The 24081-nt window shown below is 45.6% G+C and overlaps 2 protein-coding genes across 8 annotated transcripts in view; one reads left to right on the top strand and one right to left on the bottom strand.

The window, feature by feature from the left end:
* P4HA3 (prolyl 4-hydroxylase subunit alpha 3) overlaps positions 1 to 13381 on the top strand; it is a 38341-nt gene extending 24960 nt beyond the window's left edge. For 2 of the 6 annotated variants that reach the window (XM_073879694.1, XM_073879693.1), the window contains 6 exons: positions 1899 to 1963; positions 3332 to 3491; positions 6775 to 6837; positions 10352 to 10420; positions 11842 to 11938; positions 12751 to 12949. In XM_073879694.1, coding sequence (XP_073735795.1) covers positions 1899 to 1963; positions 3332 to 3491; positions 6775 to 6837; positions 10352 to 10420; positions 11842 to 11938; positions 12751 to 12821 — 525 coding nt within the window. In that variant the 3' untranslated portion in view covers positions 12822 to 12949. Of the gene's footprint in view, positions 1 to 1898; positions 1964 to 3331; positions 3492 to 4173; positions 4517 to 6774; positions 6838 to 10351; positions 10421 to 11791; positions 11939 to 12750 lie in introns of those variants that run through there. The other 4 variants (XM_073879698.1, XM_073879695.1, XM_073879697.1 and 1 more) reach the window with 4 other exon arrangements.
* PPME1 (protein phosphatase methylesterase 1) overlaps positions 13374 to 24081 on the bottom strand; it is an 88031-nt gene continuing 77323 nt past the window's right edge. Inside the window, exon 14 of one of the 2 annotated variants that reach the window (XM_025894208.2) lies at positions 13374 to 14475. In XM_025894208.2, coding sequence (XP_025749993.1) covers position 14475 — 1 coding nt within the window. In that variant the 3' untranslated portion in view covers positions 13374 to 14474. Of the gene's footprint in view, positions 14476 to 22101; positions 23323 to 24081 lie in introns of those variants that run through there. The other variant, XM_025894207.2, reaches the window with a different exon arrangement.

Below are 24081 nucleotides of genomic sequence, written 5' to 3'. Positions count from 1 at the left end.
GACGCCCCAGCCACACTAAACAACTTGCATCTCAGCGAACGGGCCATGCTCCCCCTAACCTCTGCACACACACTCTTCTCTCTAAGTCACTCTCTCCTTGGCCTCTTTTCACCTGTATGATTCCAGTTGTCTTTTGGGTATCCTGGGAAGACTTCCTGTCCCTCATAAGGGACTAGATGATCCTTCTTAATATTCTCTTAGTGCCCTGTACTTGTCCATTATGGCCCCGTTGCATGACTTACGTCTGCTCCATATGCTGTATTTCCAATGCCTAGCGTGTTACTCAGCACAGAGAACAACCAATAAATATTTGTCCCCAAAAGTGAACGACTTGCTGGTGTACAATAAATAATTGTTAAAGGAATTAAGTGCAAGGTGGCTCCTTACTGGGGACAGGGATGGAATGGAGATTCCCTAGTATTTTTCTTTAAATCACTGATGTTACCCTAGAAGAACATAAGGCAGCAACTCCTCTAAGAATCTCTCCTCTCTCCTCTACCAGGAGCCCAGGGGAGGATGCTGGGTGAAGGACTAGACAGAGGCATTATCAGTCACCTACTGATGCCCTGCATCCTGATACCATAGAAGGATAGGCTGGAAGGAACTCCCAAGAAGGCGTTGTTCACATACTGCATTTTATAGCTGAGGAAACGGGTTCAAGGAAACAAAAAGACTTTTCCAAAGTTGTCTTCCTGGTTTAGCAGCAGGAATAATAATACTACAGAAGCCTCCAAGAAGGGAGAGGGTGTGTGTCTTGTGCAGTTCATTGCCCCGTGCTCTGCTCTGACTGCATGTGAAGTGCCAGGGCTGGATCATTAAGCACAGGACTCTGGTTCATTCATTCATTCATTCATTTGTTCCTTTCACCAATATTGAGCACCTACTCCCTTCCAGGCCTTCTCTGGACTCTAGGGACACTGACAAAAGACTTGCCCTTATGGAGTTGACATTCTGATGACAGATACAGAAGTAGACACATCCTTATGTAAATCTTTCTCTTTCTGTCCCTGGTACAGTGCTTTTGCGGTTAGAAGCCACTTTATTTAAAAAGAATTTAAAATTCATATCTAGACATTCAGAACAAAATAGAAACATTTAGTTAAATTAGTGACATTGAACCTGTTTGGGATTTTTTCCCCACATAATGAAGGCAGTTGCAGCAAAACAGATTTTGATTCTTTTTTTTTTTTTTAAGATTTTATTTATTTATTTGACAGAGAGAGAGACAGCGAGAGAAGGAACACAAGCAGGGGGAGTGGGAGAGGGAGAAGCAGGCTTCCCTCTGAGCAGGGAGCCCGATGTGGGCTCGATGCGGGGCTCGATCCCAGGACTCTGGGATCATGACCTGAGTCCAAGGCAGCCGCTTAACCGACTGAGCCACCCAGGTGCCCCCAGATTTTGATTCTTAATAAGGAATGGCTTTGTCGGAATTGTTCAGGGGAGTGGGCTACCTCTGAGGGTGGAGAGTTTCCTCGTTGGAGGTGTTCATTTAATATGACAAATACTAAGTGCTTACTGTAGGCCAGGCCCTGTGCCACTAGGATACAAAGATGAGTGAGAAACAGCACCTGTTCTGACAGAACTCACAGTCTCAGATGCAGAAGGGATTCAAATATCACTTTATTTCAGTTCAGCAAGCTTTTACTGGGTGCTTACTGTCTACCAGACATGCCGCTAAAGGTTATTTTCGACTCAGATTTTTTGGTCACTTATTATCTTTTGTTTTTGAGATTGATAGCTATCACTAAATTCACAGCATGTGCAAAATATTTGAAATTAGGGAGGAACTGGCGATTGTTAGGTTTCCTTTGAAGAGAGGGGCATGTCTATGGAAATGACAGAGTCCTTCCCTTCACACCGTCCTTGATACCTACTTTCTCTTACGTCCTCCACATCAGCTACAGAGGTCTGTGGTGGCATCCGGGGAGAAGCAGTTGCCAGTGGAGTACCGAATCAGCAAAAGGTATGAGGCATCCTTCCTTGGCAGGGGCTCTGGTCATACTTGCTGCCTGCCCTTGGGCCTGTGGCACAGCTGACTGAAGGTCAGCAACAGCCATCCAGAGATGCTGCTAGAGAATCCATAGTTCATGTTTATATCTGTACATTCTTGTTGAGAGGGAGAAATTTCCACTCCCCTCCCCCAAGGCCCTTTCACAGGTTATTCTAGGGTCTGAGGACTTATCTAGGAGGCCCTTAGGGAAAGACTTAACAAAGCTTTTATGCTGGGAACTAGAAATTAGGTGTGTAGATGTTCTCCTAGCCAGGATTGCTTTTCCAGAGAATTCAGTTCTGTTCCCATTTGGAATTTGACTTTATAAGGTTCCATTCCAGCCTCCTGACTCATATTCAAAGCATGACGTGCCAACATTCAGGCAAGAAGGGTGGCCGGAATCTCTGGACCTGGCTTTTAGGGAGGCAGATTCAGCTGTGAAAGCCCAGCTTTATCCTCTCCCCTCCATTTCTGCCCCCACCCCCTTGCAGTCCTTGATTGTATTGTAAAGACAGGACTTATGATGAGTAACAGGAGGAGTCCCCATCAGAGCCATGGGAGACGGTGACAACAGCATCTTTGGGGAGAGGCCAGACCTCAGGATGAGTGGATAGTTTTGTTGTCTGGGAAGTGAGGTGAATAATGAAAGCTTTGATTCAGAATCACTGGGCTTAACCTTAACTTCTTTGGTCTGGTACATTTAGGGACCTTTCATACTAGGAGTTACTCTCTAAACTTTGGGAGGTCCATATGGCCTCACTTTATTGCTTTTCTAACCTTTCTGACATTGTAGCGTCAAAGAGAAAAATCTGACCTTCTACTTAGATTCACTGCTTTTAAGGGAGTAGGTGGTATTCTCTTTACTTTTCAGGTGAAGAACCTGAGACCCTCGCTGCCTCCTCTTTCCCTACCATCACTCTGTATCCCTTTGAATTTTGGTTCTGTCCTCACAACTTCACTGGAACTGGTCCTTCAAAGGTCATCAGTGAACCCCTAGTCACCAAATCACTTTCCGGTCCATGAACCTTCACTGACTATCTACCACCCACAAAGACCAGTTTTATGACCATGGTGTCCTCAGCTTTTTACAACAGGTCCTGAATATACTTTTCCATCCTTGTCTCCCATTACTTCTTTCATAGACCAAATGCTCCCACACTTATACAGACTGTATATTGTTATAACTCCATGTCTGTGTTTATGCTGTTTCTTCAGCCTGCCTGCCTGCCTTCCTTCCTTCCTGCCTTCCTTCCTTCTGGCAGTTGATAGAACTCATTCATTCACAGACATAGTCATTTCTGGCATCAGATCATTGATGCCTCAACCTGTGGTGTGTTTTAGTGCCTGGCTGAAGGACACCGTCGACCCCCTGCTGGTGACCCTTGACCATCGCATTGGTGCCCTCACAGGCCTTGATGTCCAGACTCCCTACGCAGAGTATCTCCAGGTGGTGAATTATGGAATTGGTGGTCACTATGAGCCTCACTTTGACCATGCTACGGTAACTATAGGGTCAATGATCAACCTCCTGTGGTAGGGAACCACGGTATTATTTATTTCTCTAAGGCAGAGCCCTTATAATGTTCTCAGGGAATACCAAGTGAAATCTTAGAACAAAGGCTCTTGTTCCAGGAAGGTCTGAAAACCTTGGTTTCAAGTTGATTGCTGCTGCTGACTCATTTCCTTTTGGGCCACCATCCCCCCTTTCCAAAATTTGCTAGTGGGAAGAAGAATGTGGCCTGTCATGGAGTCTTCTATTTCACTTCACCCAGGGACTTCCCAGTGAAGATTATCCTTCTTTCAGTCACTTTCCTTTTCTCATGATCTCAATTGCCCATCTTTGCTGATGTGTACTCAGTAAATAACTTTTGAGGATTTGAAGATCTCCCCAAAATTGATCTGTAGATTCAACCCAAACTTTATCAAAAATGTAGGAGGCTTATTTTTATAGGAATCAATAAGCTGATCCTAAAATGTATATGGAAATACAAAGGACCCAGGAGAGCCAAAATTTTGAAAAAGAACAAAGTTAGAGGACACACACTACTTGATTTCAAAATGTAATACAGAGCTACGGTAATCAGGGCCATGTGGGACAGATATAGGATAGACACATAGGTCAGTGGAACAGAACCAAGTCCATATAAACTCACACATTTACGGTCAATTGATTTTTCACAAAGGTGCCATGGAAATTCAATGAGGAAAAGATACCCTTTCCAACAAATGGTGCTGGGACAACTGGATATCTACTTGCAAAATAACAACAACAACAACAACAACTTTAGACCCTTACCTCACACCATATACAAAAATTAACAAAGCATGATCCATAAAAGAAAAATAAAAGTGATAAATTGGACCTCGTCAAAATTAAAATCATTTGCTTTTCACAAACACCCTTAGGAAATGAAAAGACAAGCCATTAACTAGGAGAAAACATTTACAAATTCTGTATCTGACAAAGGACTTGTATCCAAAATATATAAAGAACTTATACTTCAATAATAAGATAATTCAGGGGCAGCTGGGTGGCTCAGTTGGTTAAGTGTCTGACTGGCTCAGGTCATGATCTCAGAGTCCTGGGATTGTGCCCTGCTTTGTCGGGTTCCGTGCTTAGCAGGGAATCTGCTTCTCCCTCTCACTCTGCCTCTACCCCCGTGCTCTCTCTCTGTCTCTCTCTCAAATAAGTAAATAAATAAAATCTTTTAAAAAAAATAAGACAACTCAATTTTTTCTTTTATCTATTATCTATCTATCTATCTATCTAAGTAGGCCCTATGACCAGTGTGGGACTTGAACTCCCAAACCTGAAATCAAGAGTTGCATGCTTCATCTACTGAGCCAGCCGGGCATCTCATAACTCAATTTTTTAAAAATGGGCTTATTTGAATTAATATTTTGAATAATGAAATAAATGAATGGCTAATAAGCACATGAAAACATACTCAATGTCATTAGGGAACTAGAAATTAAAACCACAATGAGACAGCACCATATTTCTATTACGGTGGCTAAAATAAAAAAAGACAGATCATATCAAGTGTTGATGGAGATGTGGAGGAACTCGAACTTTCATACATTGCTGATGGGAATATGAAATGGTACAGCCACTTTGGAAAACAATTTGGCGTGTGTTTTTTTTTAATATTTTATTTATTTGACAGAGAGAGATACAGCAAGAGGAGGAACACATGCAGGGGGAGTGGGAGAGGGAGAAGCAGGCTTCCTGCGGAGCAGGGAGCCCGATGTGGGGCTCCATCCCAGGACCCTGGGATCATGACCTGAGCTGAAGGCAGGCGCTTAATGACTGAGCCACCCAGGCGCCCCTGGCGGTCTTTTTTTTTTTAAAGATTTTTTTATTTGAGAGATAAGAGACCATGAGTAGGATGGAGGGGCAGAAGAAGAGGGAGAAGCAGACTCCCTGCAGAGCAGGGAGCCCAACAAAGCAGGGCTCGAGCCCAGGACCCGGGATCATGACCTGAGCTGAAGGCAGACGCTTAACTGACTGAGCCACCCAGGCGCCCCAGTTTGGCAGTTTCTTAAAAAGTTAAACATACACCTACATATGATGCAGCCATTCCACTCCTAAGTATTTTACCCAAGAGAAAAGGAAAATATGTCCATACAAACATGTGTACAAGAATGTTTATAACAGATTTATTGGTAATAGCTAAGAATTATAAACAACCCATTCAGGTGAATGGACAAACAAAATTTTCTACATCTACAGAATGGAATACTACTCAGCAATAAAAAGGAATGAACTAACTACTGATACATCCAACAATACAGATGCACCATAAAAACTCTATGCTAAGTGAAAGAAGCCAAACAAAAAAAGACTACATATTTTATGATTCTGTTTATATGAAATTTCTAGAAAAGGCAAGACTATAGAGACAGCACATCAGTGGTTGCCCGAGGTTGAGGGTAGGATAGGGACTGACTGACACAAGGGAACTTTTTAAGCTGAGGCAAGTGTTCTAAAATTGAATTGTGGGAGTGCTGTACAACTATTAAAATTTACTAAAGCTCACTGAAAGATACTCTTACAGTGGGTGAATTTAGGATATGTAAATTATATCTCAGTCAAACTGTACTATGACAACAGTGTGTCTTGAGCAAATAATTGGGAACTTCAAATGACTTGGTGTTCCTATAGAATGATTATCTGTAATAGTGTATCTACTAATTTCTTTATTTCACTGAACCTGAAGTTAACCTCATATAGTACTTTCACTACTGACAAGCCGTTCTGTTTGATTAGTACAGTTGACCCTTGAACAACGTGGGCCAACCCCTTGCACAGCCAAGAATTTGTATATAACTTTTGACTCCCCAAAACTTAAACACTCATAGCCTACTGTTGACTAGAAGCCTTACCAATAACATAAACGTGTTGATTAACACATTTTGTATGTTATATGTTTATATACTGTAATCTTACAATAAAGTAAGCTAGATAAAAGAAAATGTTATTAAGAAAATCGTGAGGAGAACACATTTACAATACTCATTGAAAAAAAACCTGCATACAAGTGGACCTGCACAGTTTAAACCCATATTGTTCAAGGATCAACTGTATACAATTCACTTAAATGAGTATCTAATAAATTAGCAAAAGAAAAAAAATTTAAGTGAGTACCTGCCAGCAAGGGTGTGGCTCAAGGCTGTATCCCATCTGTGACATCCCCATTTTTCTCCCTGTATTATGTGGGAATCCTGACTGTCACTTTGGTGCCATCTGCATAAAATAATGATATGTTCTATTTTTGTCTCAGTCACCAACTAGCCCACTGTACAGAATGAAGTCTGGGAACCGAGTTGCAACATTTATGATCTATGTGAGTCTTGCTTTCGATGGACCAGGGCTTCTTATTTAATGACTATACTGCTCCTCTTTTATGGTTTTCAAAGCAATATCAGGCACTGATTTTATCTGATACAGCACAAAAATCTCTGAGACTTTTGCGACTTTCAGACAGCATTTTTAATAGGCACTACAGGAGATAAAGAAATAGAAGTCAGAGTTCCTGCCCTCAAAGAGCTTACAGTGCATAGACTTAAATATGACCTTGTCATAGGCAGCGATTAGGATGGGAAGTAGGGTTACACTGAAGGTTACATCGAAGGCCAGGAGAGCCTAGGACCTGACCAACACAGGAAGGGGATGTGAGAGTCTCTCTCTGAGGTCACACAGACTAGTTGGTGTTGGAAAGCACGGATCCATGGATGAGGTTGTGGAGCCATGAGGGGAAAGAGGGAAGAGAAAGGAGACAGCTAGGATTACAGGAGGAAAGAACAGAGATGTCTACTAAGAAATTCAGGAAGTGTTGCTGTCTTACATGTAGTGAAAATTCCCTTTCCAGTCTCCCCATAAAATCTGCAGTATACCCCCTTAACAAATAAATTGGCCTCCTCTCCTAATTTCTGACCTGATCCTAGGAATTGAACCTCGTCGCTATTATTTCACCTACCCCCTTCCCTGCAGATCATGTAGGTTTACTTCATTCTCTGTGGACCAGTCATAATTTCAATCGTCTGGCACTTAAATTATAAGAGGTGTATGACTGTTAACTGAAGGGATAAACATGTTAATAGAAGGGCTCTACATAACACCCAAAGATGAAGTCCTGGTTTCAGGCTCATTAGACTAGCACACCCCCACCCTAGCATTCCCTCTTTTCTCAGTGCTGTGTTGTCTCCACAGGGCAGCCAAAAAAGGACAACCAGAGGCCACACTTTATGGTCTGTGGTGCTGGTGATTCCATCGTAGTTCTTCCTGTGACTGGGTTTTATACTTGCCGCAGAACCAGAAGGCTGCCACTTGCAGTGGTGTCTGGCCTCTAGTGGTCATTCTGAGTGTTCTGATCAGGCATTAGAGGGATGTCAGCTCTCCAGGCAGGGGGCATGTCTTCTATCAGCAGCTGGTTGTATCTCTGGCTGATGACTCCAGATGGCATGGGAAGTCACAGGTAGTGAGGAATATTGGTATCAAGCGAAGAATAGGACATCTAGGGGCCAGTATCTCTCTGTTCTTTACCTCCCTAACAGCTCTTACCGCTGGTTCCCTGGTTCCCGAGGCTCAGTTACTATCGTAAGGGTAGCATGGATGCAAGAGTCCTGCAATTTTAAATGGCAAAATGCAAGTGTGTGTATGTGGAGGGGGGTGAGTGTACACACGTGTGCGTGTACATTTGAGTATAAGCATTTGTGACAGTGGAATGGAATGCACTTAGAGTTAGTTGGCCTAGTTCCAGTTCTGCCACTTACTATGTGGCCTCAGCACAAATCACATCAATTCTTTGAGCTTATTTTCTTGTCCTGCACCTCCTCATAGGGTTGTCATGAGGATCTGATGAGATCATGTGAGGGGATGTCACTCTGTAAAGTTTTATCCAATAGGTTTCTATCATTGCATCCCACAAGGAGGTATAGGACCCCTTAAAGGGGCATTGGCATCGTGGGACCTAGGACGTGCTAGGTTATCCCAATTCTTTCATCTTCAGATTGAGGTAGGTAAAGACCATTACAAGCATTTCTAACGACAGACATTAAGGTTTGTGGAGAATCTAAGCGTAATATTGTAGGGAGAAAATAACCAAAAGATGTGCAGAGGACTGAGCTGAAATCAAGTTACTAATTTTTTGTTCAAACTAGAGATAAGATCAGTCCCAGTACAAAACTGTGGAAGGTTTACTTCCACTCCACTAATCTCATAATCCTGCTCAGAAGCTTCATAGCACACAGGTCAGATTCTCTTTTCAATTTGATGTCATTCCTTTCCGCCATACAGCAAAACCGCAGGTAAAGGAATGCAGGAAAATGCAGGTTCCCCTGTGTATATTGCTTACACCCATAGTTGCTGACAACAGGGTTTAGAACGGAATCATCCCATTAGTTACTTGAACACAAGGAGCAAATTGTTGCTCTCATCGACCTTCCCGAGGGGCTACACGGAGAGCCGTGAAATGCTAAAAATCACCACCGTCACTACCATGTTCTGAATCACCATGTCAGTTCAGTTTCCTCTAACAAGTGCCAACGTCCTAACGCCTAACAGGTGAATGTGGTGGGATCCACAAACGTTCTGAGAGACAGGGTGAGGTCAGACAGGCTCTGTCATGTTGCACTGCTGGTGAGAAAATAATTTAGCAGTACGTACCAAAAGTATTCAACGTATGCATACACTCTTGACTCAGTAATACTAATGGCCCAGACTCTTTCTTATGAGACCAGTGTAAAAAAAAAAAAAAAAAAAAAAAAAAAAGATTTTACTCACTAAGAGTTGCTTATAATAGCAAACATTTGGAAATAACCTGAATGTTCAAGGGTATAGCATAAAATTGTGAGCAGGGACTCTGTAGTTAGCAGTGGCTCAGTTCAAATTGGCCTGTCACCCAAGAAGAGTGATGTAACCTTTTGTTAAGTACTTAATCTCTCTGAGACACAGTTTCCTCATCTGTAAAATGTGAATTATAACAGTATCAATTCTAATTTACAGGATTGTTGTGAGGAATAAGTAAGATAATATATCTGTAAGGACTTAGTATAACATCTAGCATGTAGTCAGTGCTGAATAAATGCCCGTTATTAGTATGTAAATTACAACCATGCTTTTTTTTCTCGATGATATGATGAGTGATATAAGTATTTTCCTGTATTTTAAATTTTTTATATATTTCTTTGACAATCAGAAAAAAGTCTTCATATTAAGAGAAGACATCTACAATTCTAGAATATACCAGTGGTGAAACTCCTTAGCTGAGGTTACCTAGCGTGGGATGAGTGGTCTGGGAAACATGCCAAAGCTGCAATCAGTGGTTCTTACAATGCCCAACTTGGAAAACTAATTGTAATATAAACAGTGCTCTGTAAGCCACAGTCATGATCCATTAGTGGGCTGTGAAATTAATTTAGTGGATGTGGTCAGCATTTAAGAAATCTGAACTGGAATAGAATAAAATAAAATGGAAAATAACAAAGGGTATCTCGTGCAGTAAGAATGTTTTGTGAAACATTCTTGTGTCTTGGGTTGTGATTTAAACTAGATTTCTTCCTGAGGGTCTCAAACTTCAAATCGACTTACTGTAGCCCTCAATAAGGATGTTAGCTGTAAGGATGAAGAAAGGGAGGAGTTCCTAAAGGCTGTCCTCTTACGGCCCTGCAGGCAAACACTGATGCCAGGGTGTAGGCTCCCTTAATTCCTAAATTGGGTGATTATCTTTCAATAAGTATTTCTCCTGGAGCTGAAATAGGGGAACCTGGGAAGAACTCTCTGCACAAATGACATCAGATGTCAAGTGGGGCAGAGCTGGGTAGTCGGGCTATTTCAACGCTGACTCTTCGGCATTGTAGCTGAGCTCCGTGGAAGCTGGAGGAGCCACTGCCTTCATCTATGCCAACTTTAGCGTGCCCGTGGTCAAGGTGAGTGGGGGTCCGGTCCCAGCTCGTGGTGGTAATGAGAGCGCAGAACCAACACCTGAGCTTCTGTGCTGTCTGCGCTTGCAAGCTTATTCCTGGGAGGAGGGATAAAAAGATATTTTCCTCTGATTCTCAGAATCAAAGCTAATCCCTCAATTTAGATGACCACATGTTACTTGTGCATCTATTTTCAAAATTTAATGGCTATTTATATTAGAAGTAGATGATTACATGTCTGCCTTCTCTATTACGATAGAACTCCTCAAAGGTAAGAACTCTCTTTTAGTGACCCTTGGGTCCTCTAGAGCAGCTGGTCCCCTCAGGCATTCATTCAATGGACACTGAGGGCTGAAAGCACTGGGGTACAGAGGAAAACTCATAATCCTTGTCCTCCAGGAGCTCGCAGAGAAGTTAACGAGCAGTAACAACTATTGCAATAAGAACTATGAGATCACGTGAGGCACAGAGGAGGGCCGTGTGATAGAGGTTTCATTTCCCCCCAGTTTCAGACCCATCAAGCTCCCTCAAAGCCCTTACCTAACTCAGGAATGAAATGAAGATAGAGAAATGATATTGTGCCTATAAAACACTTAGCACAGTGCCAAGCACATCGTAAGCATTGCCTAAGTAAAGGCCGGGATCTAGGAATCCTCAGGGGATTAGTGTCTCTTCTAGACTTGGGAATGCAGAAGCTGTCAGTGCCGCCTGGAAAGCTCTTCGTCACCTTGGGCTTTGACAGCTTCTAATGGCCAAGGTTAAACTAAGTCTATAGGAATTGTATAGGGGGAAAAAACCATCCATAGCGGGAAAAAAGGACATACAGGATTTGTCAAAACACCTGGGTTTGAGTCTCGACTTCGCTCCTTCTTAGTTGCATTACTTAAAGCCCCGAAGCCTCAACTTCATTGCTGGTAAAGTGGGGAGTATGGTAAAGCCTGCTTCCTGGGGGGTATTATTAGTAAGTGCCCGAGGAAGGGTAAGCATCTGAATTAAGGTCTTAACTGTATAAGGAATATTTTGTTTCACTTTGTGGTTTTTGCTGAGGGCCTCTCCTCTGGGATCCAATGACATCATGTGTTCACCTTTCTCCTAGCACTTGCCGCACTGTCCTGTTCTGTTTTTATGTCTGTCTCTCCTATAAGACTGTGGGCTCCTGAGAGCAGAACTGGATATGATTTGTCTCTGCATCCTTAGGGCCTGGAGCGGAGCAGGCCCTCAATAAATGATGCATTCATGAATGAATGAATGGGTGAATGGCAACTTATGCCATCTTGTGCCATGTTATGCATGCCTTGCCCCCAATCTGCATGGACAGTGTTCTCGTTTAATGATATACATGCATTTGTCCTTAGTCATAGTCATGTCCTTCCACAGGACTGAAATTCTGGGCTGACCCTCTCTGGGGTGGGCCCTTTTGTTTTCAGAATGCAGCACTGTTTTGGTGGAATCTGCACAGGAGTGGTGAAGGGGATGGTGACACACTTCATGCGGGCTGTCCTGTCCTGGTGGGAGATAAGTGGGGTAAGGCCTGCCTTTCTGGGCATGAGAATGGGGTGAGGGGTTCAGAGTAAAGTCAAATAGGGGGTGGATGGAAAATAGCATAGCCCTGTCATTCCAAAAGCTTCATGACAGTGCCACTTAATATTGAGATGATCAGATTGTGGGTTAGTTGCCCCCAAAGATTGGGAAGCCTTAAAGGGCAAAGATTCTCTCACAGAGCAGGTGTCAGTGAAAGTTTATTGACCTGACCAGATAGGCCTTGATTCCTGAGCACAGCTGAGGAGGAAAATGGTCCTAAGCTCCAGCCCTCTGACCCCAGGAGAGAACCATCAAGCCACTATGTGTCCCATTTAGTGCCTCCCCGTGTGGAGATGGTCACACAAGGAAGAGCTAAATAGATAAATAAGCAGCAGGTGTATTTATGTCATATATGTGTCCAAAAGCACTTAGTTCTGAAGACAGAAAAAGTCGACAAGAGACTCTCATGCTGAGACGGACATTGCCAAGACAAGCCACCGCTTTTTTCTCATTGCACCGGGGGGAGGGTGGACTTTTAGGTGCTACATCAACGAAGCGTGAGTGACCTTAGTACCCAAGGTTTGAAAATTAGTCTATAGTAGACAGGACCTGTCAGAGACTTTTTCCAGGGGACAGTGTCCTCTTTGCTCTTTATCTTTGCTAGAAGCAGTATCTTGTAGTCTGTTGCAGGGCTGGGACTAGGGTGAGGCAGGTGAAGTGCAGGGTGTAAGTGGCCCTTGCGTGGCCCTGTGAGTGAGCATTGCTGCTGCTGCTATGTTGAGCCTGTTCTCTTCTTCTTCCCCATTCTCTCCCAGTGGCCAACAAGTGGATACATGAGTATGGACAGGAGTTCCGCAGACCCTGCAGCTCAAGCCCTAAAGACTAAAACGTTGGCAGAGAGAAGCCGGTCTAGTCCTGTGACTTTCCGGAGAAGCCAGAAGCCAAAGGCCAGGCTAGGAGAGGAGAAAGGAGAGCTACCTTCTGGAAGAGGGCCTTGTCAGCATTGCTTGTTCCCTGCAAAAGGAAGTGGTCTGTACCAGGGAACACCTGAGAATTCTTCTCAAGCCATCAGAGTAGAACGGATGGGCAATACATAGAAGGGGGCCAGAGGGCCAGAGGGAGAAGTTTCTGGGGCTCAGACACTCTATGATGGAAACAGGATATATCAGTAGTCCCTGGGGTTTGGTCAGTGGGGTTTTTGCCACTCTGAGCCTTGACCACAGGGGCCTAGAAGTGGCAATGAGGACACCTACAGGAGGGGGCTAGCCTAACTCCCATGGCTTTTTGCCCTTCTCCCCACTGACTTCTGAAGACTGAGCAGGGACTGTCTCCTTAACAGGAGTGTACCTCATAGGATTGTTTTTTCAAGCAGAATGAAACTTTCTTCTTTTTTTAATATGATGATTTTTTAATACAGCCATTAAAAATGTTTACAAATCATTTTTCACAACCAAGAATATTCTTACATTATAACATTGAATAAAAAATATATATATAAATTGTATTTATGCTATAATCTCAACTTGGCTCACCTCCCACCAGTCAGTCCCCTCTCGTTATATTCCAGACACATGACATTCTTTTTGTTCCTAAAACCGCTATGCTCATCGTCATCAGCATCATTCCCACCTTTCAGGTCTTTGCATTTGCTGCTCCCTCAAATTGCCCCCATGGCCAAATGCTTCTCGTCATCCCACTCTGGGCTCAATGTCACTACAGACCTTTCTTCCCTGACCATGCGAACTGCCAGCCGTTTTCTTTCATGTTAACTGATCTTATTTTCTTCATAACACGTTTCTCAAATTGAAATTAGTCAAGTCATTTGTGGTCAGTTGTTTTCCCTGCAGGGTGAGTGCTTTAAGGATCTCACTGTACTTTGTCCATGCTTCTCTAATAGCCCCCATTGCACTGAATTTCAGTATTTGTTTATTTGCCTGGCTGCTTGCACTAAACTCTGCACTCCTTCCTCCTCTTGGTATCCCCAGAAGAAGGTCTGGTTCAAATAAGTAGGCATTCAGCAAATATTTTTGGATAAATGGATAAAAAGGCATCTTTTGAGCTGTGCTTTGGAGGACTGGTAGAATTTTTATAGGTAGAGTCTAATGAGGAGAAGCATTTCCCGGCAGAAGGCCTAGCATTAGCTAAGGCTGTATTGATAAGTGACTGTAATGTTTGAGCACTTATGCAGAGCACATTCCAGGCAACTTGGCTCAGGTTTCTCAACAAGGGCGGGAGTGTGTGTCTCGCACACAAAGAAGGCACACAGTTGAAGGACTGCGTGGTTGGATGCTGTGTTGTCTCTGCCCTGTCCCGGCACCATGCACTTCAGGATTTCTGCTTCCCAGAGCTTGTGGCCTCTAAGGAAAGGGTTCTGATGTGATATCCAGCTTCCTCCAGGGCCTCAGTGAGCACCTGGTCACATCTTCAGTATTTCTGCTGAGTGTGCCAAGATTCTGGAAATCCTCTCACTAAATCACTAAATTTTGTCATGCAGGGAAGGGAATTTTACTTGCACCCTTCTGTATTCTTAGCTGAGGCCTCTGTAATAAAAGACAGATTAACAAGAGAAAAATAGAATTTTATGAACATGTATACCTCATGTATAATTGGGAGACACTGAGGGAAAAATGACTAACTCCCCTAGGTGGCTTAGAATTCAGGATTAAACATCATCTTAATAGGGAAAGGGGAGGAGGAGATGTAGGACTCTTAGGGGAGATTTTTAGGAAAGATGAATGGGCCCTTAGAAAAACAAGGTATGATAGTTTGTGACAAAGTCTGTCTGAGTGTGCTGTCTACTTCTAGTCTCTCCTGTGGTAAGAGTCAATCTTTCCCAGTTATGGAAACTTCCAGGGAGGAGATTTATGACAATTGACTTCCTTTGGAAGGATCTGTCTTTAGGCAGATAAGGGGAGTTCAGAGAAAGCCGCTCCCTGCATTTGCTGTTTTTCAAGTGCCTACGGTTCAAAATAATGTGCCAGAGTGGCATATTTGGGGGTGGCATGGTCTGCTACTCTCGGTCACATACTGAGGCTCCAGAGGACTGGGCCTGAAACAGAAAGCTACTGTCTATGAGCAACACGGCTCCCTTCTTTACTGCTGCAGGCATCAGAGCCCAGCCTTCTCAGAACTGCAGGGTCGGTCTTAGCTAATAACAGCAACGGTGAACTTGGTGAGTTTACCGTTCTAGGGGCACTGTTCTAAGGGCTTATATGTATCAATGACTTAATGTTCATCCCAACCCTATGAGGTCGGTACAGTATTATGCCTGTTTTACAGATATGGAGGCAGAGGTGCAGTTAAGTAACCTGCCCAAGTCCCAGTCTGGCTCCAGTCCTTGTGCTTTGAACCACTACTTTTGCAATGTCTGACATGTGGCAATTATCACACATCCTGATCAGGTGACTGAGGCCCAAGAACTGTCTGGCAATAAGTGTTTACTGAGCATTTCCCAGGGGCAGGCCTAGGCCCAGGCATGTTGTAGGGGTCCTGAGAGGTGCAGGATGCAGTCCCTGGGAGCTGATGGCCGGCAGGGAGATGAGACAAGTGCATCCAGTGTTACATGGAAGTTAAGCACAACGTGAAAAGGTTGCATGTAGTAAGAGACGAATTAGTGAATGCTGCAGTCCAGAGCTGAAGGGATCGTTGTGGCCTGGGGTAGCCTCACTGTTTATCCAAATCACATAGCCAAGGTGCTGACTCCGTGCCAAGCCCTTGCAGGCACCAGGAATGGAGAGGAGAATTAAGATGCTGACCCTGCCCAGATCCTCAAATCATTATAAGACAGTGTAGCCACAGGTGGAAACAGGGACACAGCACTGAGAAGCTCCTCAGAGGCTTCATGGGAAGGAGAGACTGACCAAGTCTTCAAGATGCTGAGGGTGTGGAGAGGCTTGGAAGGAAGGGCAGGGCTGTGCAAACATAGGGTATGCCTGTCCCTAGAGCTATGAATAGTACCACCTCACTTCTGGTCAGTCTGTCAGTTTTCAAAAACACTTTTAGCACTCCTCTTGAACCTCACCTACCCAGGGAGGAAAGGAGAGCAGGCATTATGGAAAGCAAGGTCTGGAATGGTTAGTGGCTTGCCTGGGGTTACATAGTAGAGCTTGGCCTGAGGCCTCGTCTGTCCCTTTTACCAGTGCTCTTTCCATTCAGTGGTTATCAAAGATATGTCCCTCCATTGTGCCACAACTGGAGAGTGTGAAGGCCTTATTCTTTTATATTTGCACCAGTCTCCATGCCCTCAGAAACTGACTAGTCCTGCTAGGAAGTGGTATGCTTTGGGGCCCCAACAGCGCTTAGTGGGTAGGGAGCTAATTCAGGATAGGACTGACTGTGGTTTGGGGCACTGCTTGTTTATAATTTTGTTTCTTTCTTTCTTGCACTGTTCTTCAGTCTTTTTTCTAACAGCCTTGTCCAAGGGAGCTGTTATGTATCACTCCAACAAGCCTCACTCCAGAGAATATTCTTTTAAGTAAATGACTATTATCATTATCACCAGTGACCACGTTCTGGCCATACACTGTAGGCCAGGCACTGTGCTAAGAACTTGGGTATACTTGTCCCCTTCAATGCTTACAGTGAGATGGGTACTACTATCTCCATTTTGCAGATGAGAGAAACCGAGGCAGAGAACATGTAACTTGCCTGAGGTTACACAGCTATAAAGTGGCAGAAGCAGGATTCAAATCTAGGTCTGTCTCCAAAGACCTTAACTAGCCTTTTGTTGCCTGCACTACATGGTATTTTGCTCCCATTGGCAGTAATATCTCTGAAGCCAGTGATTTTTGAGAGGAGTCTCCAACCCCTTCCCAGGTGTTGAGAGGTCGATCCTTCCTGCCCCAGTGCCTAATGGTTACGAATCCTATCAGATGTAGGTATTTGTTGACTACACAAATGAATCACCTCAATTCCGCAGAGCTACGGTGAACACCTATTGTGTGAACAGCTCCATGCTATGTGTTCCATGAAAATCCAAGAAAACAAGGAGGCCTGCTCCCTGCCCTTGAAGCAAAAATAGCTAATTGGATATAATCAAGTGGAAAGCTGTGTGGTGTTACCCTAAGGATCATGGGAGCTGGGACAAAGGGCAGAACCCCACGGCTAAAGTGGGTGGAGAGGGCTTCCACACTGGGGCCCCGGGAACACAATGGAAAGAGAATGTGTGCTGATGGAGGGCAGGGAGCAACTACCACCTCACTTTTACGCACAAGGGGGCAGGGAGAGCTGTCTGGGAGAAGGAAGTGAGCGGGTGTTAATCCTGGGGGGGTCCTTGTCCAGCAGTGCCAAGGGAAGCCAGCACAAACTGCCCTCTCGCGGAACCATTCAAAGAGTCTCCCGTCTGGGGGACTCGGCTGCTCAAGCTGGTAGAAGGCAAGGGGGGCGCGGAGAAGGCAGACTGCTGTACACTGAGCAAAACTATGAAATCAGTTCAAAACTAGGGGAAGAGACAAACATTTGTACCTACTCTGTGCCAGCTATTTGATCTCCCTTGTCTTACAACAATTATCCCTTTTGGCAAAGGAGGAAAAGGAGCCCCCCCCGCCCCGCCCCCAGACTGCCCTAAATTCACACAGCTAGAAGAAGAAGAGCTGGGATCTGGAGCATGAAGCTTCTCCCCACCAGCTACTTCTAACCAACCTCTTTCTCTCTGGACTTTTCTTTCTTCCTCACCTTGGGATCCCCCTTTGGAAGGAGAGCCTGCCCCACCCCCCTCTTTTCTTTCTTCCCTTGCTCACTTGACCCTTCCCAGGAGGTGCCTGATTGGCCTGTTCCCCTTGTGGTCTGAATGGCAGAGGGTCCTACGGCCAGGAGCATATTTGCATATGAAGTGGGTTGCCCCTGGTGAAATCAAAGAGGATTTCAAAGGAATGAAGTGCTAAGGGGACAGTCTTTTTGGCTAAGGGTTTGGGGGCATGGCTCCGATGGATCCCCAGAGAGAACTACTGTCTCCGTGTTCCTTATGGAGCATGAACTTTCAGATGGAGCATAAAGTAATGATGATTATACCTCTTGCTCATCTGCTTGTCACCTTATGGAGCAGGAGGGCAGCAGTTACTCCCCCCACGTGTAAGAGGCCAGCCACTTGGCTAGCCTCTGTTTCCAAGGTTTCGCCTGGCTACAGGCTGGGGTTTTCTAGCAAACTGCTGGGAGAGGAAACCAGCTCTAGGAATAAGGCAGGCTCTTGAGTTTACATAACTTTCTGAGCCCTGGACCCAGGCTGAGAATGTGTTGATTCTGGCCACTAGTGGGGCAGCCAGCTGGGGCAGAAGAGTTGGCTCAAAAACTCCCGTTCCTGCAGGGGAGAGTGCGACTGTCTTTTGTTTTCTCTACTTCGTTGTAGGCTCTCTTCCTGCTCTTCCCTTGATAAAGTCCTGACCTTTTAACTCCCTACCCCCAGTTCTGATGACAGACCCCTGAATCCAACTGAAGGGTCCTTGGCATCTCAGTGTCCAAATGAGTTTCTGTCTTGTTCATTCCACCTCGAAGATAATGAGCTTTCCTCCTCTCTCATTCCTGCAGCCACTGTCCTAGTTAAGTATACCTTTGCCTTTTACCTGACTGGTAACACTGCCTCTTTACTGTCTTCCTGCCTGGAGTCTGGTGCCTACCAGTCCATCTATACGGGATACTGGAGTTCCGTAACTTCTGACAACTCCCCATTCTTTTTTTTTTAAGATTTTATTTACTGGGGCGCCTGGGTGGCTCGGTGGTTAAACGGCTGCCTTTGGCTCAGGGTCCTGCGATCGAGTCCTGCATGGAGCTACTTGCTCAGCGGGGAGCCTGCTTCTCCCTCTCCCTCTTGCTCCCCCTGCTTGTGCTCTCTCAAATAAATAAAATCTTTAAAAAAATGATTTTATTTGAGAGAGCAAGAGAGAGAGGACTCACACATCAACAGGGGAGAGGGGCAGAGGGAGAAGCAGGCTCCCCACTGAGCAGGGAGCCTGACACTGGACTCGATCCCAGGACCCCGGGATCATGACCTGAGCCGAAGATAGACACTTAACCTACTGGGCCACCCAGGTGCCCCAAACAACTCCCCATTCTTGCCACTCAAGGCCTTTATGTCCTGCCTCCTGCTGACTCTGCCCACCTCTACTCCAGCCATACTAATCACACTAATCTACCAGTTCTCAGGCTGACTTGCAAGAATGCTGGACTTGTGTATGCTGTCCCCTCGACCTGCAATGTATTTTATTTCCCTTCCTTCTACACCTCCACCTTGTGATGATGCTTCAAAGCTCAATTCAAATGATACCTCTTTCATGCAGCCTTCCCTCGACCTGTTTTCAAAAGGTTTAGTTGTCCCCTTCCTCTTTACACAGTGTGGTCACTGTTTCTACAACAGTCTGTCTAGACTATGAGCCCATTTGAAGGGCCTCATTTATCTCTGTCTCCAAAGTCCATTGGAAGACTGGTACAGAACAGGTGCTCAGGTTTGCTTAGCCAGCAAATAAATGCTCCTAACCGCAGGTTTAGAAGAGGGTAAGACCAAGAAGTCATTCACACCCAGCTCCTTTCATGCCTTTGAGTACTCTCAATCTTGAGATTCTCCCCCCACCAATAGATCTATGGCTACCCCAAAATTGCCTACCTTCTTTTTTCAGGACATTCTCCTTGGACATTCTTTAGTGCACGTGTGTGACAGAATGGCCTTTGGTTTGACCCAAATATGCTCCTTCTGGCTCTGTAGCAAATCCCTCAGGGAGGGTCCCGGGTCTCCTCTATTCCCTTGCTGAGTTCATAGTGCGGATCTGTAGGTTTCACAAGGATGTTGGGATGGCCAGCACATAGCAGGTGCTCATTAAAGATATGCTATGTGAAAAGGGACAGGCGGGGCTAGGTAGGGAAAGACAGGTAGGGGGCTATGGGATCAGGCTCACAAAAATCATAAAAATGCAGAGGTGCAAGGAAACAAGAGATAAAGGAACAAACCAGACCACCCTTGCCCTAGGTGTCAGAGGTGGGGGTCTTGTTATAATGGCTACTTGTGACCAGCAAAGAATTACTGGCCCCTAAAAAAAAAAGGTAAGCCATTAAAGGTGTTATCACTAGACCTTACTCAATGGTGCTATCAAGAGAGTCTTTAAAAGGATTTAAGTTCCCTGGTTAGCCTTCAATAAAAGACCAACCCTAAAAGCCCTCAGTGGCAACCCTGTCGGGCCCGCTGTCACTCCTGAGAGCTTTTTTCCTGTACCCTTGCTTCATAAAAACTCTATTGCTTTATTCACTCTTCTTTGTCCGCGAGATTCATTCTTGGACTCTGTGAGACAAGAACCTAGCTCTCCTGCTTCACCTGCTGGGGTACAATGGAACACTCAGTAGACAGAGATGCTGCCACCTCCTAGCCATGGCTGTGGACTAGTCATTTCACATCTCTGAGCTTCGGTTTCCTTACCTTTAAAGTGGAGAAAATAGTGCCTATACTTCACAAGGATACAAAGATAAAGGAGATGTTAAGTGACTAGCACAGAAGCTAACCCAAAGCTCAACATATCATTCATTCTCAGTCTCCATCCATCAAGGCTGAAGAAGCCTCAAGTCTCTGGTCATCAACCTCTTGCTATTTTAAGAACAGTATCTAGACCAAAATGACCTCTGTTCAGGGTCCCCTGTATTGTCCAGGAGGCAGTGTGGAGAGGAAACCACCTAGGTTTTAATTCTGACACCACCACTCCTGGGCTGTATGCATTTGGACCTGTCTGCCTACTTGTGAAAGGAACATAACATGACTTACCTCATAGAGATGCTGTGAGAATTAAATGAGATGTGTGTAAAGTAAATTAGATGACCCTCAAAATTTGATGACTGCTATGACTTGCCTGGTGAACAGAAGTGCTAATGTGTTTCCTGAAAACCATGTGTGTGATTATGCTGCCCCCCTGTGGACAGAGAGCACACAGCCCAGTAAAGGGACCCCCCCCCCACACACACCCCCCCCCCCCCCCCCCCCCCCAACAGCTTGGTGGGAGAAATCACATGACACACAAGGCACTTTTTTTCTCTGCTAGGGAGCTCATGCTTTACCCTGAAATAGGGAACATCTAAACCAGAACTTCTCAGAATTAATGTGCTTGTTGGAACGCAGATCAGTTCTGACTCAAAAGGTCTGGGGTAGACAAAATCTTCAAACAAGCTTCCAGATGATACCAATGCTACTGGTCCACAGACCACTCTTGAGTAAAGGTCTTAAGTACAATATAGCAGTGACATGACATGAACTATTTATTAAGTGCTTTACCCTATGCCGGTTATTGAGAAAGCCAGTTAACCTATATTAACTTACATAGTCCTCAAGACCATGTGAGGGAGGTACTGTTGGATCATTTTTCAGAGGAGGAAACTGTAGCACGAAGAGAGAAAGTAACGGCTATCCCATACAGCTTGTAAGGTGTGGGCCTTGGGTTCTGATTCAGGCAGCCTGGCTCCACAGCCTAATAGGAAGAAGACTCCAACAGTGTGTAGAGCATGACCAAGGGAGGGCAGGAAACCAGCAGGGGTACTGAGTGATCTAGCTGACAGATGGGGCCTAAGCTATGGCAGGGGCTGTGGGATGGGAAACAGGGGACATAAAAAAAGAGCATGGGGAGGGGTTTGGTGGTAAGCTGGATACAGGTGTGAGAGAGGGAGCCATGTAAAGAGTTCAGCCTGTCTGGTTTGGACAATAGAGAGATAGTGGTACCACTTACTGAGCAAGGAAACACAGGAGGAAGAACAATTTTAGGGGGAAGGTGAGTTCAGTTTTAGGATTGGTCAATATGAGTGGCTTTTGGTCATCTGGGGGAGATAGGAGGCAGATGGACCTAAGCATCTAGAGCTCAGGAGATGACCTGGGTTATGGGCAAGGTGCTGGTGTTGGCAGATGTGAAGCCATGAGTGTCGGAACTCACATAAACCGTGCATATAGACTGTCCTGTTCTGGGCCAGAGTTGACAGAGCACATAACTGGAAGAATGGGACTGGAATCCAGGTCTCCCTAGCTGCAGTGGAGGCTGGCTCTGCCCATTCCATTGGGCATTCTGGATGTGAGGGGCGGGCAGAGCATAAGATGCTGATGGGCTCAGGAAAGGGGTTTCTGGAGACATATGGTGACTAAATCCAACAAACTGTCCCGTTCCCCAGATCGGCAGAAATAAGGACAACTCCCTGGAGAAAGACAAGATCGATAAAGGTTGGGAGATATTTATTCTCTTTAAACAAGATCATAAATAACAAAGAAAGAAAGTAGGTCCCAGACTCTGGACCGTGCAGCAGGACAGGGATAGGAAGTTGTTGGGTGGAAAGGTGGAGGGGGCTACGCATCACCTAAGACAGTCACAGAAAAGATGGGCTGCAGGAGACCGGCCCTTCCTGCCCTTGGAGACGGCGTGCCTGGGCAGCAGAGGGAGGCCGCAGTGCTGGGAGGGGGCAGCTGGAAGAGGGCCTAGAGCGAGGGTGCTGGGCTGTGCTGTTTCTATGAAGAGTGACATGGAAACCACAAATGGTGAAGATAAGCTGTGGGTCTAGAAGAGGCAAGTGGGCACTCTGCACACCTCCAGGAACCAATTATGAAAATGGTTAAATTTGATTCTTAAAAACAACTCCACAGGCTTTAGCCTATGGCTTTGTGCATGGGCTGTCTTAAACCTGGGTTGCTCTGTGGCAGGTGAGGGCTCAAGAGGCCCCTGGAGCAGCCTGGCCTCAGCCCAGGGCAGGTGCCCAGACATGTGGGAGAGGGACAGTGGGCTCTCCCCAGATGGGAGGCCATGTGCTTGGACTGACTGGACCTGATTTTCAGGCTGGTTTCTTGTGATGCTATCCACCACCGCCTCCCTATTTCTAAGGATGGGATCCTGGCCTCTCTGGGTCTTCCAAGCCTGGAAGAGTAAGACTGGGATAGAAAGGTACCTGACTGGTATTTTATTTGAAAGGGGACAATAAGGACCACCCTGTGCATGGTCCATCCCGTGAGGTAGGGCAGGACCACGCCAAGAACAATCTCAAGGAATGGAGGTCCCTGAGCCTGGAGAGACATTTGGACCCAGGTGCACTGCCTAATATCAGGAATAGGGGCCCAGGGTGGCAGTTCCGATGGAGGCTTCATCCTAGGCAAGGCAGGGAGAACAGGCAGGGGCTACCCCTGAACAGGGACGCGGTGTGAGCTGGGGAGCCTTGGACTAAGGAGGCCGAGGCTGGTTGAAGGCCTTGGAAAACAATGCTTTTGGCAGGAATACACAAAAGGGTTTGTACATCTGGGGAAGCCCGTCTATAGGGAGCCGGTGTCACACGGTCGGGCGGGATGGTGAGGAGACAGCGGCATCACAGTGGCCTCTGGTGCGATGTAGTTACAACAGAGCTCAATGTTGGGGGAGGGATGGACAGCAGGTTACTAACAGCCAGGAAACACACTGTGAAGAGTGGAAAGATAAGGGAAAACAAATGTGACCGTTACTAGCTTTCCCCTGCTCACCCCCTTCTCTTCCAGGAAGCCCAGGACCCTTCATGACCACCAAGGCCCTTGCAGATCTGTCCAACCTCCCCACAGCCCCATCTAGGTCTAGACATGGGCTCTGCTCTCTGTGAACTGGTGATGTGACCAAATGGTCCAGGGGCTCCAAACACTACTATCAAGAACAACTAAGTCTTTGCTTTTGATTCCTGGGATCCATCAACGATTAGTTGCTTGAGGAGTGGTTCAGCACGAGGCAGTCACTCATGTGGCTCACCGTACCAGGCTCCTGTCATCACCGCCAATGCCTATCACCCTCCCCTCCCAGGTCCTGGCATCCAGAGTTCTCTAATGCAGAAACGATTTTCTTTTCTTCAACATTTCTTCTTCAAATTCCTGAGGGTAGGGAACCAGTTCCCCCGGACCTTCACCAAAACCAGACAGGAGACTTTCCAACTGGCAGGTATGACTCAGCAGGCTCGTGGGCTCTCTGAGGATCAGTGCATACTGCAGCATAGACTAGGCGCTCCCTAAGGTGGGGCCAGGACTGTGTGGTTTGGGTAATCATGCCTCTCTTCCTCCTCCTCCTCAACAAAGAGTCTAACTGTGTCTCCCTAATCAGAAGAGCTTCCTAGGATGAGAGGCATCCTTTTTCCTTCAAACCAGTGTTTCTCAACTGTGAGTGATTTTGTTTCCCTCAAGACATTCGGTAACATCT

The sequence above is a fragment of the Callorhinus ursinus genome, unplaced genomic scaffold, assembly GCF_003265705.2.
Source record: "Callorhinus ursinus isolate GAN/ISIS: 27379988/994484 unplaced genomic scaffold, GSC_fseal_2.0 scaffold35, whole genome shotgun sequence".
NCBI classification, from domain to species: Eukaryota; Metazoa; Chordata; class Mammalia; order Carnivora; family Otariidae; genus Callorhinus; species Callorhinus ursinus.
This window is presented reverse-complemented; position numbering and strand designations above follow the sequence as displayed.